At 40.6% G+C, this 21,601-nt stretch overlaps 1 protein-coding gene and 1 pseudogene across 2 annotated transcripts; both read left to right on the top strand.

Annotated features, from left to right (window-relative positions):
* Positions 1 to 6,730: 6,730 nt before the first annotated feature.
* LOC131680677 (uncharacterized) lies at positions 6,731 to 10,055 on the top strand (annotated as a pseudogene).
* A 2,477-nt stretch (positions 10,056 to 12,532) lies between these two features.
* On the top strand, positions 12,533 to 21,308 carry LOC131684227 (uncharacterized). 2 transcript variants are annotated; one of them, XR_009304631.1, is made up of 3 exons: positions 12,533 to 12,835; positions 13,082 to 13,286; positions 20,688 to 21,308. XR_009304631.1 is itself a non-coding variant. In XM_058966918.1 (2 exons), exons 1-2 carry the CDS (start codon positions 13,724 to 13,726, stop codon positions 20,741 to 20,743), a joined length of 681 nt encoding a protein of 226 aa, XP_058822901.1. In that variant the 5' UTR covers positions 13,696 to 13,723; the 3' UTR covers positions 20,744 to 21,308. The 2 variants fall into 2 exon arrangements, 1 of the variants encoding a protein (XP_058822901.1); XM_058966918.1 differs by lacking the exons at positions 12,533 to 12,835; positions 13,082 to 13,286 and adding an exon at positions 13,696 to 14,348.
* Positions 21,309 to 21,601: the final 293 nt, after the last annotated feature.

Raw genomic sequence — 21,601 nt, 5'->3', positions numbered from 1 at the left:
AAGCGACGATATTGTTCACACGTGGCTCACTTACCATCCAACGCTCTTGACAAGCCACTTTCTGATGCTTGTAATAACAAAACTTCAATTTCATTCTTTGTCGATAAATTGATGGCCCTGAAAAGCGCCTTTTGTTTGGGCAGTGTTCGAAATTTACTTGGAGCTGGTGTATATGGTAACAGTTTTGGTGCCATCGAAGACGGCGTGCTTGGCCAACTCTTCTGACAGCAGCAAACGGACAGCGGTGTGAATTTTGCGGGAGATGCTGCAAACGAACTGCTGCATGCTGATGCTGGAAACGAACTGAGCGTGAGCAACAGCATGCTCAGTTTTTATACCTGACTACAGCACAATGTAAGCTCGTCCTTTTTTGTGTTGTCCTCAATATGTGTTATTCGTAGCTCCACCCCTTCGTTGGTCGACCACATATTTTTGATAAAGAACAAAATTGAAATTGTGTTTCCAATACGGAAGTTATCGAACATTCAGGGTAAAAAGAGTAATGTAATACGGCACCTTGGTAAAATGTTTGAGAATTGAAACCTTTTTTGAATGCTTACTAGGCGAAACTGTAAACAAACACACAAATGATAACTTTTTATTTTGTGTCATTCTACGTGAAATCGACGATATTGTTCACAAGTAGCTCACTTGCCATCGAACGCTCTTGGCAAGCTACTTTCGGATGCTTGTAATAACAAAATTTCAATTCGATTCTTTGTTGATAAATGGCCCGTACCAAACAGACCGCTCGTAAGTCCACCGGAGGAAAGCCTCCCCGCAAGCAGTAAGCAACGAAGGCCGTGTAAAAGTGCCCCAGTCACGGTTGGCGTTAGGAAGCCTCATCACTACTGAACAGAAACAGTCGCCCTGCGAGAAATTCACAGCTATCAGCAATCGAGCAGGCCTAAATTGTGACCCAAAATAAACCACAAACCAACAAGTTCTTTTCAGGACCAGCCAATTATATTCCAGTAAGATATAAATGAAATTTTCGTTTTCCATTGCCTTACAACCTTTTTCCTCCCAGCTTGAATTACTATCAATCTTGATGATGCTGTGCGGTGGGGGCACAGGCAGTTTCCATTATAGTGGAAAATTTAGGCTTGCGCGTTTTTCCCAAAAGTTTTTTAGCTGTGCTGTTTTCAAGAAGTTGTAGTTGAATTCAAAATAAAAGTTTACTTCTATTGTCAGAGGTGGATCTTCCAACGAAAACTAGTCTGGCTCGCTTGGAATCGAATTGTACGGACCAACCACAGCTTTCACAAAATCCGTTATTTTCAGTAATTGTACATTCTACAGATTTAGTCACAACTATTTCCAATCAGCGCAAAAATCGAAGGTTTTCATTCAATACAACAGCAGACTTTCACGTTTGAAAAAACAGGCAGCATTCTGGCCGAAAATTTTGAAACGGAGCACTTATATCGAAACGTTAGAAAACGTTCGATTTTTTGTCAATTGAATCATTACACTAAACTGTTTATAAATCACAAATAACTTTTGATTTTGTGCCATTCTACGTGAAAGCGACGGTATTCGGTATTGTTCACAAGTGGCTCACTTACCATCCAACGCTCTTGACAAGCCACTTTATGATGCTTGTAATAACAAAACTTCAATTTCATTCTTTGTTGATAAATTGATGGCCCTGAAAAGGGCCTTTTGTTTGGGCAGTGTTCGAAATTTACTTGGAGCTGGTGTATATGGTAACAGTTTTGGTGCCATCTGAGACGGCGTGCTTGACCAACTCTTCTGACAGCAGCAAACGGACGGCAGTTTGAATTTTGCGGGAGATGCTGCAAACGAACTGCTGCATGCTGATGCTGGAAACGAACTGAGCGTGAGCAACAGCATGCTGAGTTTTTATAGGGTGATGTGCCTATTATGGCAGTAGAGCCTATTGTGACCCTATTTCGTACCCCTTGGTTTCGAACCAAGCATATGAGATAATGGCACTATCGATTTGGCTAAAACAGGTGAGAAAAAATAAGCTCAAGTTTTATTCTTTATTTGTTGTGCACATATGTATTTAGAACTATCCTCTAAATCCAACTTTTAATTAAAACAAAATCACCTTATTGAAATATCTACTAATCCGCCTCACTCACATAGTGAACCGAAACTGGATGCAACGGCGCTTAGCAAAATAAACTTTTACGAGCCAGCATTTACCGCCTCATATCTCGTTATTCCAGCACAAATATACTAAACATTGCACTGATACATACCTTTATTTTAGCTGGAGAACCTTTTTATAATAATTTCACTTTAAAATCACTCGTCAAACACTAGAATAGGCCTAGTGTTATAATAGGATAAAACTAAATACGGGGGTTCCTATTATTGGCATGTTTTGCTGATACACTACCACAATCAAAACCAACTTTTTGTATCCATCATACAGAAAAGAATCACCAGTGCGGCCAAACCAAAACATGAACTTGTAAATATAATGTAATGCAATTTCAGGTATAAGTAATCAATTACTTCAAGTTATTCAACTAATTGTTGATTGCAGATATTTTATTTTCATCTGCACATACAATTCGATCTCGAGAAAGCAATGTGTGTTGTGAAACTTGTCATTCTAGTTGCTAACCTTCGAATGGTTTTTTTCCGCGTGCGCAATTCTGGGCGCTCTTCTACTAACAGCTGATGAGTTTCATTGATGTGCGTGATGTTTACGTTTGTTTTGATCGACTGAAAAAAGCAGAATGATTCGTTTTACAAATCACACGGTGGCGTCCATGATCTGGATACCTAGTTAGAATCGACGCAAATGGAATATGAGGCATTGCGTTTCAACTAGATTGTTTTTCGATGAGGTGGAAATTGGCACACCCATGAGGCGATAATTGGATCGTTGAGGTGGGAATAGATGCACAGAATGGAATATTTATTTTCATTTATGCTGAAAATTGAGGCAATTCTGCTAAATGAGCATTATATCGTTGTTTAAGAAACAGTACACTGATATTTTATTCTGAGAAAGGTTATAGATAATATGGCTTCTTTTAAAGTTGTTCAAAAAATAGTGCGACCCTCTCCCTAATGGTGCCAAAATAGGCTCATCACCCTACCTGACTACAGCACAATGTAAGCTCGTCCTTTTTTGTGTTGTCCTCAATATGTGTTCTTCGAAGCTCCACCCCTTCGTTGGTTGACCACATATTTTTGATAAAGAACAAAATTGAAATTGTGTTTCCAATACGGAGATTATCGAACACTCAGGGTAAAGAGAGTAATGTAATACGGCACATTGGTAAAATGTTTGAGAATTGAAACCTTTTTTGAATGCGCCTAGGTAAAATATTTTCCACTTCACTCCAGTTTGTTTCTGACCATATTTGCAATTTGCGTACTGAAATAAATCATAATTTTGGGTTTAACCCAAATTGCTCTCCAGGGAGAAACAGTACATGAAACAGAAAATGCAAACTTATTCTTTGAAATGAGTTTGGTGGCCCTGAAAAGGGCCTTTTTTATAATGATACAAGTGAGTTCTACCTTTTCAACTTCCAAATCCATACAATGTGCGTCCCTGCCGCTCAGTATAGGTCACGGCATCTCGGATGACATTTTCCTGCACACCATCAGCATTCGTAGATTAAATCGGAAATGCATTTTACACCACCACGACGAGCCAGACGCCGAATGGCGGATTTGGTGATTCCCTGGATTTTATCACGAAGAACCTTGCGATGACGCTTGGTAGGGAACGCAAACATGATACCGCTCATTGTACCGTCCGGACGAGCATGTTGCTCGTGTGGTAAGCGAGCACCCACTGATACAAAACAAGCTCGCGTGACCTGTATATATAACATTCCCGTATGTAATGAAACGCTTACATGCTCCTTTTTGACGGCTCTGTGTGGGATATGCTGGCAAATTGCATATTTTCCTCGCTGTTTCCGAAGGATTTTCTAAAAATCCTTGTTTTGGTTTATTTATAGTAGTCGCACTAATTCCGAAATTTAATACGAAATACGTGCACAAATTTCCGATCAGATAGTGCAAAAATATTACGATTTCGTCCAGTACAACGGAAGATATTCGCATTTCAAACCTGGGAAAATTTCTCAACTGAAATTTTTGAAACGGGACCCCATATTGAAACGTTAGAAGTATTCTACTTCAAAATAATTCTGTTACAATTCGATCTCAAGTCCTTTTGATCCCATGTTTCCGATGATACCATCTGAACTATATTTCCGCTTTACACCAACGGCATAACTGGTGACCACAACAAATACGTCAAGGTTCATGTGATTGAAGGTTAAACTCGCCGGGTACCCAGGGACAGCACTATTTTCATAACTTTCAGAGCAACGAAAGTTTAATTTTGCAAAATAACTCATGAACCAGTTGTCATAGCTATGAACTGTCTTTAGAAGAAGTTGTTCTACTTGACTGAATCTATAGAATGTAGCATACAATTTATTTTTCAGGGGCACCAGACGGCATAGTTATGAATTTAATGAAAATGTATTATTTTCTCATAGTAAAGTCCTTACAAACTTAGAATCATTTATGCTAAAACATGTGCCAACAGATTTGATTCAGATTTAGCGTAGGAGTTCGTTGAAGAATAACGACTTTTTCTAACTTGGTTCTGCGGTATTCAATTTTTTCATACATCCTCGTGCCACCCTAATAGTGGTGTTACAACAGAATAATTCAATCTGATGCAACAATCATTTAAGGAATCATTAATACACACTAGAACAGAAAGAATAACTGGTAGAATAGCTGGAGGGAATTTAGTATTCGTGGACATTACGGTTGACAGCGCTTTCTGATTTACTAATAGTCGATTGATCCTCTTCAGACCTAGGGGACTCAATAGATGATTAGTAAGAAGGCAGAAGCGAAAACAAATGCGAAGTTTCAATTGCATCACTGACGACTTAGCATGCGTTGTTAGGAGTAGGATAACAAACAATTCTTAATTTCAGGAACTGTACGAGATGGTATTGGGCATGTGGCCTTCGACTGACATGCTTCATTCTCATTGGTTCGGAAGTCTTCTTGGTTGGTTTTGATAGATGTGTGCTCCTACTTGCAAGTTGATCAATTTGCTTTGGTGGGGTACATGTGGATCTTACTAGTTGTCGACTCTTTTGACCGTGGGTATGAGGCTAGTTCAGGAAAGGAGTGCAGGATTGGCACCTAAGAGATAGTTAATTAGTCAGGATTTGTTCTTCCGATTATTTAACTCGACCAAGCACACCGGCTCTCAGAAATGATAAGCAACCTTCTCGGAGTGGTCTGTTTGCGTCGAACCAGACGGAAAATCGGTTCGAGCAAACTTTGTGGAGAATAGTGGATAAATAATTCTTATGTCTTTTATGGGCAGATTCTTTTTGTAAAATCCCCTTCTTCACTCGTCCAGCTACTCAGGATAATAATAATAGAAAAAAAAAAATTAGGGGTTTGCCTGGTCCATAATGTAATGAATATGTATATTGACTAGAACAGTGATAATCGAATTCTGTTCCACAGCGACATGACCGGGAACTCTAGTGATATGGGGAAACTGACTCTTCTAGCATCTGTATCATCCACTAAAAATTAAGCATCAGACTCACGTTCCGCGCGCAATCATCAAGAATGCATGCGAATAGGCAAATGGCCACACTATTATAACATCGAATTTATGCACGCGAAGTTACTCACACGCTAACGCAAGCGACAAAGACTCGAGCCCTTCGCCATCACATTATTACGTAATTAGTGAGCATCCACGCCAACAGACAGATATGCACCCCTGGACTCGAACGCTAAAACTCACACCTTCCACGCACACACCACCACAGGACTCATTTCGAAGGAAGACGTGACCAAAGATTTTTCACCTCACAAAAATCTCGGCTGAGATTGAATCCAGTTCAGTAGAATGAGTGGCGGTCACGCTTACTACTCAACCACGGGCGCCGTCTAGTAAACAATTGATTCACTCGTTTGTCCGGTTTAAGGTTCCCCCACACTGACGCGATTATGTCGCAGCGACTGCGAAAATTTCGCTTAGCGATTTCGTCGCGCTTCCTGCGACAGTGCGATTCGCATGTGTGCCCACACCGGCGCGAATTTCGCATTACAAGCGACACAAAGTGACATTTGCAAACTATAGTAGCTAGATGGGACAACCTCAATTTTAATCTCATGGTAATACGACGTATGTTGTCCTAAAATTAAAAAAAATATTTTTCGATTGTTTTATCAGCCATTCAGTGAGAATAGTGTATTTGTCCGCGTGTCTTTGTATTTAAAACATCTTTGCGTGAAGCAGGTCGTTTGCTCGACACAGTCTAGACACAGTAAGAAAACAAACAAGAAGAGAGGATAGTAAATCAGTTGACTATAAATATTGCATTATTCAACAATCTGTTTTCAACTATAGTATACCAAGAAGCGCAGTGCTAGTTCAGCAACACAGAAATATACCTCAGAAGAATCAACTTTCACCGCTGACCAGGTTCGTGTTCTTGTCTGCGAATGTGACATTCGAGGTCGTAAACTACTGTTTGATTCCAGTGCGGTCGAGAAAATTTCCGGCGAATCCAATGCAGCAACAACGTCCACTTGCAGTACCGCAATACAAAGCCACAAAGCGATCCAACAGCGTGGGAAATTTTATCATCGCAAAATTTTATATCAGCACAACTGCCGCTAGAAGCATAACTGTCCCATGTGCTATGGGAATCCCTATACACATGGGACAATTATGCTTCTAGCGGCAGACAACAGCTATACCAAAAGCGATACCACGTCGATGGCCGAAATGATTTTTGGTTCTGCACCTATAGTCTTCCAGGACAGCAGTTTGAAGGTACATTGATTAAAAACTCGAAAAACCATTAAGTATGCTTACGTGTTTCAGTAGCCAACAGTAGCAGCAACAGCAGTAAAAAAGTATCCACTTCCACCTACTTGGGCTATGAACTGCCAAGTATCGGTCAGAATGCACTATACAACGGCCGACATACGTCGGAAAGTGATCGTAGCTCCATAGGTACAACGTCACTACGGTCGTTTACTGTTACTTCGTCCACTTTGACGTAATATGATACTTCGTACAACCACAGACAAAGGCCACCACTGCCAATCGAGTTTGCGCATTTGGAGCATCTGGCAGATCCGAGACTTTCAACCAAAAGTGGCCTTGACTCAGGGTATGGTGGAACGGAACCTTGGGCGTTTTCATCAAGTCAACCACGCCATCGCACCGAAGCAGTCTAGCATCAATTTCTAGTGATTTCGAGTGTTTTCGAAGACTTAGTTTAGATACCAGTATTGATATTCCACAGCCTCTGAATTGCACAAGTTTAGACGACTATAGTCAGTATGGCAGCTTTCATCGAGGTCAATACGAACATTAGCAGTCAAGTGACAGCGAGCGATGGTTGCGCCGGTGGTAAAAATCGACGGAATAGTGAAACCATAGTACTGACTAGACAAAAAGCGTTTAGCGGGGAAGTTCTTTCCACTGCAACCAATTATCACGGGAGACCTTTGCACAAAAAGGCACATCTAGGAATTGTGCTGTGCGTTCAACTAACGATGACATGCTGCAGGAAATTGAAGCATTCAGCTCGGAACACATGAGTATATTTGAATCAATGCTGTGTCGTTTAAGAATGGCGGCGGAAAACGCAAGCTACAGGTAGCCGCAGTTACTCCAGGTAGGCTTGATAGAAACCCTTCACTTACCTGTTCAAACAGGTGTGTTAATTTATTACTACAGATAATGCTGGCTGCCGGCATAACGCAGCAGTGCCCAGTGGATTTTTTTACTGTACCCAAACTGGTAAATTCCATGTGGCTAACGCTAAGCAGTGGTGCGTGCACTCTTGGAACTCAAAGCAGTACATGTTCTAATCGGGCTGCGCTTAAAATTGATAATAATTTTATGAACGATCTTTGTTACCTGCTATTGCTGGCCGACATTAAGGATACACATGTTTTCATCAGCGCACTACTAACGGCGATATTAAAGTACTACCTGGGCTGGGTAAGTACCATTGCCCCTGTGAGTGGTTCCGCTTACGAAGCAGATACAGATTGTGCTACAATACAGCGATAGAAGGAGAAGCGGTGCAAACTAACTACCAATCACCCGTACATCGTACTGTGGGTCCAATGTAGCTATTTGTATGGAACCGTCGGACACCCGGTGAAACTGTCGAGAATGATCTGCAGAAGCCCCCAATTGAGCAATACCATGGATAAAATTCTAAATGAGCTATCTTACTTCGTAAGATGTAGCGAGATCAAGCGGGTTGTCCTCGTAGAGGCTTTCGACGAGTATAAAGCTGAGCAGGCATTCGCTGCGCAAAAGATTATAAATAATTATTCGCTCCTTATGTTAATTGTTAACTTTAACCAAAAATGCTTTTCCTTGACCTGATGTACAGTGTAAACTAACAGATTTTCGTACGTAATAAAACTGCAAAATTACGAAAAATACAAATTATAGCAACAGTGTCATAAGGTTTGGTGGAAATAACTGTGGAGAAAATAGAGGATTACACAAATCCCCCAGATTCTTGCGATCCGGATCTGCGATGGTTCGTTCGGCAACCACGACCAAAGACTAAACTTCGATGGCTGGTAATGAATAAGTCTTGCTGAGAGCGAACTGGTCGGAGTTACGTCAGACCGGGCTAAGTGACAATATATTGATTTCTAGAAAAGCAAGTTTAAAGTTTAAATTGCAGCATACTTTATATTGTATATACTATTGAAGAAAGGATAACAGTTGACTGAACAGTTCCAGATTGCTATTCGTATTAGTTTCCAGACTAGTGTCCGACTGAAAGTTGGGAAGGGCGTATGCAAGTTGGTTACTTATATGGCTGAAACTAGAATATAGTTATTGCGTTTTTTGCTATAGCATACCATCCGAGAATACACAATTGATAGCTTCATAAACTAACCGGTTCCATGTAATTTTACGGTGCGTTCTCCAAATTGCAATCTTCTTAACAATCTTTTTTTCAATAGTTTTTTACAAATCTCGTACATTCAGTGCATTTTTGTACAAGTAAATTCCATCGTGAATACAACCGGTGGGAGCTTCATGAGATCGATTGAATAGCGGTCTTCAGTAGGCTGATTTGTTCACATCTAGCTGCGTCAGGAACACCCGGTTCTCTTTTTGAATATTTCCCTAGACGTTGTCCTGATTGACAAAGTAGTAAATTCTACTTAAAGGACAGTACGTATCGGAGCTGGAGTATTTTTTACCGCTGGTTGGATCTACAAAGTAGAAATCGTTGTTCTCTCGTATAATGACAAAAGTACTATCGCCTGTTAGGAGACTTTGTCCTCAGATAAGATACACATCGTACTCCAAAAAGATGTAAAACAAGGTAATAAAACACCTTAATCCTTCGGCGAAGCTTGGCTTCATAAATATTGTCTATCTTTGGAACCGATTAAAAATTACTCGGTTAGTGGACCGAATTCCGCCAATTTGTGAACATGCGTCCATGTTGTAGTGAATAGGAATTGGCGAAACATATCGCCTATATATCATTAGCTCCACGTTTTCATCGATCACAAAGGGAACGTTGATCGGACCAAGCAGCCTTGTAACGCAGACCCTTTCGCCACTGATCAACATTGCTAGCGGTAGCATCCCCTCCTGGGAAACTCGCTGCGGTACTCCTCTCCTCACAGATAAATACGCACCAGTCTGCTGCAACACCACACACTCCAGCCCGTTGGTGCCGAACTTGGGAGTCTCCACATTCGGTACCAGGATTATAAACAAGGAGATGTAAGTTAACTCTCGCATATACTGCCCATAACAGCATAAGAGTCCCATGTTGAAAAACAGCAAGCCGAGAAAAACGCTGTTCAAGATTGTCCCATCCATTGAGCCAAATGGATGGGACAACCATGTTTTGGTATTTTTTTTGATATTTTCTAAACAAACCCGGTAATCTTATTTGTGCAGTGTGATTCAGTGGTGATACAGAATACAATCCAACGGATAACTCATTTTCGACAAAAATCCACATGGGACTCTTTTGCGTTTATGGGCAGTATACACTCAAAAAATAAATAACGTTACTTTTACATGAAAACATATGTGAATCTCATCCACCACACTTTTCACGTACATTATATAGGATAGACCGATATATCAGTATCTGGCTCATCAAATAATATTTATCTAGCTCACCAGGTCAAAGTTACGTGTTTTTCATATACCTGGGAAAGGGAATTCACGTATATATTACATGAAGTCAAACATATTATGCATGTTTGTGTTTTAGTAATTATTACGTGAATCTCCGTTGCGCAGTATACAGAAGACATGTAACTTCTATTTGATGAGCCAGATAAATTTTATCTTTGAAACAGATAGTTTAATTTGCATGGTACTAATATATAACAATAAAAGTATTTTTAATTTTCAAACACTAAGATGTCTATATTTATTTCTTTGATTATTTTACAATTTATTATAACGCATGCTTTTAAACTTGAACTTTAACATTAAATACTGTGCTATAGAACATACCGCACTAAAAAGTAATTGATCGGTAACTTTGGACCGAGAATTTGGCCATTCGTCCAATGGATCCCTGAAATTAAAGTAAATGGAATATCAGATGTATCTATCATGCAAATAAATTCAACAATACAAACCTTTCGAAGAACACAACACCAACCCAGCAAGTTGTCGGTTCACGGTTGATTTTTTCGTACATGAAATTCATATAAGCTGGATTATCAAAGATTGACGTCAGTTAAAACTTATATGCTATTCACATAGCCGCTACATAGTTGTTAGATGTGATTTATATGAATCACGTAATCTATGTCGAAATTGAAAACATTTGTATTTATGAGAATAATCACATGAAATCAAAGTGATTTATTTTTTGAGTGTACGGCAGATTAGATCCGGTTAGCATAGAGGCGAAGACTACATATTAAGAAGACTGATATCTCTTTCCTTCCCCCATACAAACGAGAAGCGACAGAGGTTACAGCACCTCTATTGTCTGCAGGTAGGAAGCTTAATGTAAAAGTGTATATGTGTGTGTGCATCACTATGGGAAGTACCCGCAAGTGGCGTTGCTGTTACTGTCTCCAGATTCTGGATAGAGTTAGCAGTCTTCTTGATATGCAGTCTTCGATAGAGGTGTATTCAGATGATTCGTCGTTGCTGCGCGTATATCCGACCAGAAGCAGTGGGGTTTTGATTTCGAATGTTCTCTCAATCTAGGCGGACAGATACATGTACATATACACGTGAGAAATTGAGTAGCTATCAGTAGGTCTGTTCCAGGAGAAACTGGAAGTACTCCGGAGAAAATCGTTCCTTTACTCTCTTCTTCTGGTAGCAAACCGGAGTAAAAAGGAGCAAGAATTTTTTGCTCCTGTTTACTCCGGAGTGATTTCCTTGTACTGGAACAAAGCTAGTGTGAGTATATTTTGATTTGATGTGCACTTGCTCTATTGGGTTATACCGTTAACCAACATACAGAACTTGCTCGACGAGAGGTTGCTATTTATTCGTCCAGCTGAAGAAACATGATTATCATCTGATCGCATGGGAATTCCGATCGAGTCCGTACCCAAGATTTCATCGATTATCTTTATGTTGTGGGGAACTTCAATCTCCCGCTCGATTTGCGGTATGAACTTTATATTCTTATATTTCAGATTGTTATGGAATCTTTGGCATAACATGTTCAACCGTTCATTGGCGTTAATTTCTTCCCTCAAACAAAATGCTAAAACATCTTCGTTGAACAAGAAATGATCGTCCTTTTCCGGGAGGCCTTTCTCATCATCCGTATTATTACCGACGTTTCGTTTTTCCAATGCTTTCACTAATTCTTCTACGTCGGAATCGTTGGGTTCGTCGAACTATTTTTCGATCAGCTCTTTGGAAAGATGAGTCCGCTTTGGAATATTTTTTATTCTCGAAGGACTTGAAGCACTGGATTATAGTAAATAGCTCCAACCACCCTACTTTCAATTCAATTTTACCGCTCCAGTATTTATTCGATTTACCTGGCTTTCATACGGTATGTAATCTTCGTTTTCAAATAGTTTTGTTGGACTTGGTAGTGGTATAGAAGCGTCCATCAGTTTGGTTTTGAAATTTAGGCGATTTCGTATAACTATTTTCATTTTTTTCGGAATTCTGGTCAACTTATGTAAAGTTGAGATGCGCCAAATGACAATAGTTGATTAGTCTGCGCCATCTTGAATATCTGGCGAACACCCAGCGACTGTGACACAATGCTCGCACGCAGCGATTGTTCAAAAATCGCTGCAATTTCGCAACAGCCGACGCGAAAAGTTCGCGTCAGTATGGGAGCGCACATCTGTCGCCATGAGCAGAGTTGCTAGCGACAAGTCGCTTCGCGAAATTTTCGCAGTCGCTGCGACAAAATCGCGTCAGTGTGGGGGAACCTTTACTCGAACTTAGCAGTTGAGTCCTTCTTTCAAACATGAGCAACTCTTTGAATCTGTATGCTAAAAAGTGTTATGACCCGTTAATCGTCCGAACCCATTCGAGAGATATAGAGTGAGAATGAGAGAGAACCAAATACTCTGAAAAGTCAGAGTTCGAATAAAGCTGCTGGCAGTGTCAGTTCAAGTTTCGCGACTCTACAGAACAGTCCGTTATTTATTATTTCCGAACGCTTTCCCTGCGAACTTAATAACTGGCGACGAGAGAAAATTTTGTGATTTTCCGTGGCGCGTGTGCATTATAAAAAGTGAAGTGTGTAAAAAAAGGGAGTTCCGCAAAGGTGGATTCGTCCTGGTGCATTGAAGTTATCACATCGAGCTGCTGGTTGTAAGTATACCGCTTGGGAAAAGTCCCAATAGAAGGCTGAAAAGTTAGTTTTCTTTTGTATACAGCTGCAGTGTAATTACCAATAGCAAAGGCTTAGGTTAAATAACGTTTATAGTTAAACGCAACTGTGGATTGATAGTACCATTATGGGTCTGGCGTTTAGAAACATACAGAGGAAAAGTGTTCATTGTGATTTGTACAAAAAGTTTCATTTGAATACTAATTGTTTCTTTTCTTCCATTTCAGTACCGCTTATATACTTTCGCTGGTTGTAGTGAGTGCCCGGTACGGTAACGATATCGAAAGGCGAGCTTTTACCGTGCTATCAGCTGGTGATAGAGATAGCCGGAGCATAAAACACAAGTGCGGCGAAGCTTTCGAGAGCGGGGATTAGTTTCTCGTGACTGCAGTAAGCGAACTGAGAAGGGTGAGACTCAAGACCGGCAGTGCGGTAAGCGAGCATTATTTTTTTTTAAATTTACTACATTGTGCATTTCCGTAAGTGACAAAGGGCATTTTTTTTAATTCCTGTGTTTTATTTCTGTGATTTCTATTCCATTTTTTTAACAATATAAAGCAATGGCCTCAAATGTAATAGCATCAGTAGACCCATATGTATATGGTACTTCCTTTGGGAATTGGGTAGAACGTTTGGAATTTTATTTTCAAGTTAGTAAAGTGAAGGCTGAAGATAAAAAAGCCCAGCTGATTTATCTCAGTGGGCAGCAGGTGTTTGATGAGTTGAAACTCCTGTATCCAGGTGTCGATCTTCAAACCTTGACTTATGACGAAATCGTCAAGAAGCTCAAGGAAAGATACGACAAGTCGGAGTCAGACTCCATACAGCGATTTAAATTTCATAGCAGGGTGCAGCACCCTAATGAGAGTATGGAGGATTTTATCCTGGCCTTGAAGCTTTTGGCACAGGAGTGCCGCTTCGGCGATTTTAAGGAATTGGCCATTCGTGACCGATACATTATGGGGGTTTACGATAAAGATTTGCAGAAGAAGTTGTTGACTGAGGATAATCTGACGATGGCTTCAGCAGAAAAAATTATGTACACCTGGGAGATGGCAGCAAATAGATCGAAGTTGTTAAATGAGTCAGGCCATTCTGGCCAGGTTGCTTCCATTCGCGGTTCCGTTAAAACCAGATTAGGTTCAAGACCATCCGGGAGGGGTCAATACGAGCAAAGGGGCTCTTATAATAACAGAGATCGGAGTCGTAGTAGCAGTAGAAGCAGGAACCGCAGTGATGGCAGGGTTTTCAGCTTTCGTCCTGGTGCTTGGAGGCGTAGGGAGCAGAACCAAAACACGGATTTAGTTTGCGATTATTGTGGCAAACATGGACATGTGCGGAAGAGATGCTTCAAATTGAAAAATTTGAAGAGGGACGCCGTCAACATGGTGGAAGAGTCCAAGCCGGGTCCGAGCAGCGATAAGATGTTATCGGAATTATTGAACAGGATGAGAGCAAGACACGACGACAGCGACGATTCCGACAGCGACTCAGGTGACTATGACTGCATGAATATGACGTTTTTAAATAAAATTAGTGAGCCATGTTATATTAAGGTGACAATCGAAAACAAAACCGTGAAGATGGAAATCGATTGTGGCTCAGCCGTCACTGTTATGAGCTATGGTGTTTATAAAAAACTTTTGAGTAAACCATTGAGTGTTTGTACTAAGAATTTAGTTGTGATCAATGGGTCTAAATTGGGTATTAAGGGCATGGTTAAGGTGCAAGTCATGCTTGGAGGAATTATGAAAATGTTGAAATTGATTGTTTTGGATTCGAATATGGATTTTATTCCTCTTTTTGGGAGAAAATGGTTGGATGTCTTCTATCCACAATGGAGGGAATTCTTTGCAAACTGGTCAGGTGTCAATAGCATAAATATGCCAATTAATACTGAAGCAATGGTTTCGGAAATCAAGGTAAAGTTTGCAAAGGTGTTTGAAAAAGATTTTTCTACGCCAATAGCTGGGTTTGAAGCTGATTTGGTACTGAAAGAGGACAAACCCATTTTCAAAAAAGCATACAATGTCCCTTATAGATTGAAGGATCAGGTGATTGCACACTTAGAAAAGCTGGAAAGAGAAAAGGTAATAACTCCAATTAAAACGAGTGAATATGCTTCTCCAGTTGTTGTGGTTGTAAAGAAAAACAAAGAAATTCGGTTAGTCATTGATTGCAAGGTTTCAATCAACAAATTGATCATTCCAAACACGTATCCGTTGCCCTTAGCACAAGATTTATTTGCGAATCTAGCAGGATGTAAAGTCTTCTGTTCTTTAGACTTAGAGGGAGTATATACGCAACTATCATTATCGGAAAATTCCAGAAAATTCGTTGTTATTAACACAGTTGTTGACGCCAAATACAGTACATCAATATAATCACCTAAATTTATAAGTTTGAGCCCAAAAAATAATGTTTTTACACTTTGTGCGTTAAATGATGATTGAACACACACAGAGGGAGACAGGCTAGATTATTGATTTGAGACAAAAAAGTAGTATCGAATATAGAAGGGAAAAGACCGCAACCGCGAGACCCGCCAGTTTTTTATAATCGCAAAAATTGTGTTTTATATTCCGTTCCGAAACATCGCCGTTCTTATCGTGAAATTATCGCTAACTCCGCCGAATTGTGTTGTGTTCAATGTGCAATAAGACTCTGTTTCGCCGCAAGCTATAAGCACGAAGAAAAACCTGTGGAAAACCGGCAGCATAAAGATCCAGCGTGATCATTTGGTCCTTCGAGCCGGATGCCAAGGATATCCAGAAACAGAGTTTGTCGTGAAGTGTATTTTGTGATTAAAATGATTCCCAAATCAGCCTAGTGCATTGCTGAATAACCTACCAATATTGGTTCAGTGTGAAGAACACGCGTCCCATAATATTTCTGTGCTACCAGTGCGTGTGTACAATTGCAGAAAAGTACCTAGCACCAAGTACGAATGGAAAAGAGAATCAACGAAGATATTGAATAAAAATCCTCGCTGTGTGTGATGTTTCCAGTTGGCTCAGCAGCGAATCGTGCTAGTGTTACTTAGAAGGGCGATTGGAGATTGTAGCAGTACCAAAAGAGATAGGAATGGTCACAGTGGGAAAAAGGTGTGCAGAAAGTGGTCAGATGTTTTCTTAACTTCAAAGTGAAACTTTGAATCTGTATTAACGCATCCAACAGTAACAGGAAATATCCGTGTGAGATTTGGCGCAGCAGTGAATGATTAAGATGTCTAAAAGCGAGAAAATTGTCATTGAAAAGGTTATTCAGCGGAAGGGTTGTTATACTACGTGCGAGTTAGTGGAGAAATTTATTGAAGAGTATAGAGATGATCGGGACCGAGTTCAGATATCAGTGCGAATCGATGTTTTAGACCGGGCGTACCAAGAATTTCTAGAGGCTCAGGCGGAAATCGAGAAGAATGATAGACCGGAATCGTTAGATAGTCGCTTCAGGGAGCGTAATGACTTCGAAGAGCGCTATTGTGTAGCTAAGGGTTTCTTGCTTTCTAAACGTCCTCTTGGAGCACATGAATCGATGCTCAACAGTTCAGGAATTCTTCCCTCTATACCAACTGCTGCGAGTTTTCATTTACGACTCCCGAAGATTGACTTACCTAAATTTGACGGTGATTTCTCCCGTTGGATGGCGTTCCGAGATTCATTCCAATCAATGATACACGTTAATTCTGAGATTCCCGCAGTCGCTAAGCTCCAATACTTATTACAATCGTTAGAAGGTGAAGCAAAAAAACCATTTGAGAGCACCGATGTTGTAGCTGATAATTATGTCGTATCCTGGGAAACTCTTTTGAGACGATACGACAACCGCAGGTTATTAAGACGCCAACTGTTTCGAGCATTGTATGAGCTGCCATCTGTACTATCGGAATCAGCACAAGAGCTGCATACACTAGCTGATGATTTTCAACGACACGTTAAGGCACTTGCCAAGCTGGGTGAGCCTGTTGATCAGTGGGATACTCCACTTACCAGTATTTTGTGTTATAAACTGGATTCCACAACCCTTCAATGCTTTGAAGAAAAAACCTGCGGGAAGGATTTCATTACGTATGAAGATTTGGTAGAATTTCTATATCAACGAGTCCGCATTTTGAAATCTGTTGCTTCCGATGTTCAGTATCGTTCTGTGCCTAATGCAATGGTGGCCGGCAAACCGCATTCTTCAAGGATGACGTCGAATGCTGCTGTATCCATCCAGCCCACTCCTTTAAGTTTTCCGGATTCTCAGAATGATGGTAATGGATGCCTCGTATGTTCAGAACATCATTCAATCTACCAATGCCCAACTTTTTACCAAATGTCCGCTGACCAGCGCTGCGAAGTGGCGACCACACGAAGGCTTTGCTGGAACTGCTTGTCTCCGGGGCACTTAAATAGAAAATGTAACTCCAGGTTTTCTTGTCGCCATTGCAACGAGAGACACCATTCGCTGCTCCATGCTTCCGATAGCAATATTGTCACTCCTCCTGAAAAAGGACTTGAGTTGCATTCCCAACCTTCGACATCTTCTGGACCAGTTCTGCCCTCTACAAACACAAGCATGGCTGCTCAACATATCAACAACTGTGTTTTCCTTGAAACTGCCAGTCTATACATTGTCGACCGGTATGGACAAGCACATATCGCACGAGCTTTGCTTGATTCGGGGTCAACATCAAATTTTATGTCCTATCGACTTGCAGATAGATTGGGACAAAGCTCGCCGGTAGACATTTCTGTCGCAGGAGTTGGGCATACTATCAATATTAACCGTCAGCTCACCGCAACAATAAAGGCCATCTCGTCTCCGTTCACTGCGACACTTAATTTTCTGCTTGTATCACAACCAAACTTGAAGCTACCCAATGTTTCCGTCGATGTGTCGTCATGGAGGATTCCAGAAATAACTTTGGCAGATCCACAGTTTCAAAATTCGGATGGGATCGATCTCATCATTGGCGGTGAATTATACCAGAGTTTACACACCGGAAGAAGACTTTCCCTAGGAGATGGTTTTCCAATGCTCATCGAGACAGTTCTCGGTTGGACTGTATCAGGTAAACTGGATCATGCAGGTACTGCAAACAAACCAGTGTGCCTAATATCCGCAATACACTATCCTTCTTACTTCGTCACCACCGAGTACGTTTCATCAGTTTCTTGGCGTTCGACAGCCGCCATACCAAGGCTTAGAGATTACAACAGTGTAAGTCATGCTAATTCGTTCAACCAGTGCTTCTGAATGAACTGTATCCTGTAAAGCAGCAACCACGAATCTGTTGTGTTCTTATTTCTGTTAAAGATAAGGGAGGAGGTCGTTTTCGTCAAGATGAACATGATTGATTGAAACAATTGTTTCAAGGTGGCCGGAATGTTGACGCCAAATACAGTACATCAATATAATCACCTAAATTTATAAGTTTGAGCCCAAAAAATAATGTTTTTACACTTTGTACGTTAAATGATGATTGAACACACACAGAGGGAGACAGGCTAGATTATTGATTTGAGACAAAAAAGTAGTATCGAATATAGAAGGGAAAAGACCGCAACCGCGAGACCCGCCAGTTTTTTATAATCGTAAAAATTGTGTTTTATATTCCGTTCCGAATCATCGCCGTTCTTATCGTGAAATTATCGCTAACTCCGCCGAATTGTGTTGTGTTCAATGTGCAATAAGACTCTGTTTCGCCGCAAGCTATAAGCACGAAGAAAAACCTGTGGAAAACCGGCAGCATAAAGATCCAGCGTGATCATTTGTGGTCCTTCGAGCCGGACTATTTACTTACAATAGACTTCCTCAAGGGGCTTCCTCTAGTGCTGCGATCTTCCAGCAAGTAATGGAGCAAGTTTTAGCGGGTTTGGATGATTGCATTTTCGTTTACCTCGATGATGTTTTGATTGCTGGGAAAAATATTGAAGACTGCCGAAAGAAATTATTCAAAGTTTTAGAACGATTGGCAAATGCCAACATCAAAGTCAACTGGAGTAAATGCAAGTTTTTCGTATCTAATTTACCGTACTTAGGTCATATTATTACAGAAAAAGGCCTCCTTCCATGTCCTGACAAAATTGCAACAGTTCGCGATGCTCCGGTTCCCAAAAACGTTTCTGAGCTGAAGTCTTTCTTGGGTTTAATAAACTACTACAGCAAGTTTATCCCTCGTTTATCTTCCAAACTGTATAATCTGTATAACTTGTTAAAGAACAATGTGAAATTTGTTTGGGATTCCAATTGTGACGAGGCTTTTCAAAAGAGTAAAAATGCCTTGATGAAGGCAGATTTGCTTGAATATTATGACCCACAGAAACCTATTGTGGTGGTTTCTGATGCCTCAAGCTATGGTTTGGGCGGAGTGATAGCTCATGTAATTGACGGAGTCGAGAAGCCAATTTCGTTTACTTCATTTTCACTCAACTCAGCTCAGAAATCGTATCCCATTTTACATTTAGAGGCTTTGGCGTTGGTTTGCACAATAAAAAAATTTCACAAGTATTTATATGGACAAAGGTTCACAGTATTCACCGATCATAAGCCTTTGGTGGGAATTTTTGGGAAAACTGGTAAGCATGCGATTTTTGTTACACGGTTGCAGAGATTTATCTTAGAGGTTTCGGTATACGATTTTGATATACAATACCGACCATCTACTAAGATGGGGAACGCTGACTTTTGTTCGCGATTCCCTTTGAGTCACGACGTTCCCAGGACACTTGATCATGGGACAATAAACAATATTAACTTCAGCCAGGAATTTCCAGTAGACAGTGAGATGGTAGCTAAAGAAACGTCGAAGGATGTTTTCCTGCAGCAAGTTATTTCATTCTTATACAATGGCTGGCCCGAAAGGTTGGATAGGCAATTTATTAACGTTTTCTCAAATCAACAAGACTTGGAATATGTAGATGGTTGTTTACTCTATCAGGATAGAGTAATAATTCCTAAGTCGATGCAAAACGGGATGCTTAAATTGCTGCACGCAAATCACTCGGGGGTGGTGAAGATGAAGCAAATGGTTCGTCGATCAGTCTACTGGTACGGCATTAACGCGGATATCGAGCGTTTTGCGAATTCCTGTGATGCTTGTAATAGAATGGCGGTGGTTCCAAAGCCTAAGGTAACTTCATCGTGGATTCCTACAATCAAACCATTCAGCAGAATACATGCTGATTTCTTTTTCTTTGACCGGAAATCCTTTCTGCTAATAGTAGATAGCTTTTCCAAATGGATAGAGGTTATCTGGATGAAGCAAGGGACCGATACTAAGAAAGTTTTGAAAAAGTTCATAGAGTTTTTCGCTAGGTTTGGTCTACCCGATGTAATTGTTACCGATGGTGGCCCAATTCATTCGTTTTCGTTGAGTTCCTAGAAAAGCAAGGTATAAAGGTCATGAAAAGTCCACCTTATAATCCCTCTAGCAATGGACAAGCCGAAAGGTCGGTGAGAACCGTAAAGGATGTGCTAAAAAAATTCTTTTTAGACCCAGACGTAAAAAAATTAGATTTAGAAGATCAAGTAAATTTGTTTTTATTGACGTATCGTAACTCTTGTTTGACAGATGATGGACGCTTTCCATCAGAAAGAGTATTTTCGTTTAAACCAAAGACTATTCTAGACTTAGTGAACCCAAAGAGACACTACACAAAATCGCTCAAACGTACGATTCCACCTGATGATACTTCTCAGAAATCTGAGAATGATCTAAATGATCCCGATAACTTAAGCAATCTGAGGATTGGAGACGTACTATGGTACAAAAGTCATAATCCTCATGATATTTCACGATGGATCAAAGGGCAATTTCTAATGAAAATTTCCAAAAATATCTTTCAGATCGCCCTTGGCGACATAAAGGTGATAGCACACCGAAGCCAGATAAGGCCGGATAAATCGCTCAGGAGGAGCGGAGCCGTCATAGTCCGACAACCCGAAAAAGTGTACGAACCGACTACAAGCCGAAAGCGAGCATGGCCGGACAGTGACAGCGACGATTATGATGGCGAGGAAGGTGAAGAGAAAATTTTTCGAGGATTTCCTGAAAAGAAACGATGTAGAACACAAAGGTGTGGAGAGATGGAGAGATCGGCAGCAGTACAGGCCCCGGACACTGATTCGTGGCATTCGTCGTTCATATTGAACAGCTCAAAACAGGCTATCAGGCGCTCAGAACGAATAGCTAATAAGTACAAGAATAAGAAGAATAAGCATAAAAAGTGAATTTCTTTCAAAATTAGTTTACTAAGTTCAATGAATTGTTTAAGATATTTCGAATTGTATTTTCAAATTTAAGGGGTGAGGACTGTTATGACCCGTTAATCGTCCGAACCCATTCGAGAGATATAGAGTGAGAATGAGAGAGAACCAAATACTCTGAAAAGTCAGAGTTCGAATAAAGCTGCTGGCAGTGTCAGTTCAAGTTTCGCGACTCTACAGAACAGTCCGTTATTTATTATTTCCGAACGCTTTCCCTGCGAACTTAATAGAAAGTTCACAAGCAAACTGTAGATCCACTCGTTTCTCCGGTTCACTCATATTTAGGAGTTGATTGCTTATTTCAAGCATATCTTTACCCTATCCTTCTAACAAAAACTCCTTCCCGTGGCAAACGTGGAGATGCAGAGGTATACACGGACTCCATAATAACGTTTGTTACACTAACATTCCTTCCCTTCCCTGATGACTGTAATGACGTGGCCGGCGCCGTTATTGTCATTTCAAAGTATAGAACTCTCGAAACGTGCACATTG

Source organism: Topomyia yanbarensis, chromosome 2, assembly GCF_030247195.1.
Source record: "Topomyia yanbarensis strain Yona2022 chromosome 2, ASM3024719v1, whole genome shotgun sequence".
NCBI classification, from domain to species: Eukaryota; Metazoa; Arthropoda; class Insecta; order Diptera; family Culicidae; genus Topomyia; species Topomyia yanbarensis.
Note: the sequence above shows the minus strand (reverse complement) of the source record. Positions and strands in the feature narration are given on the sequence as shown.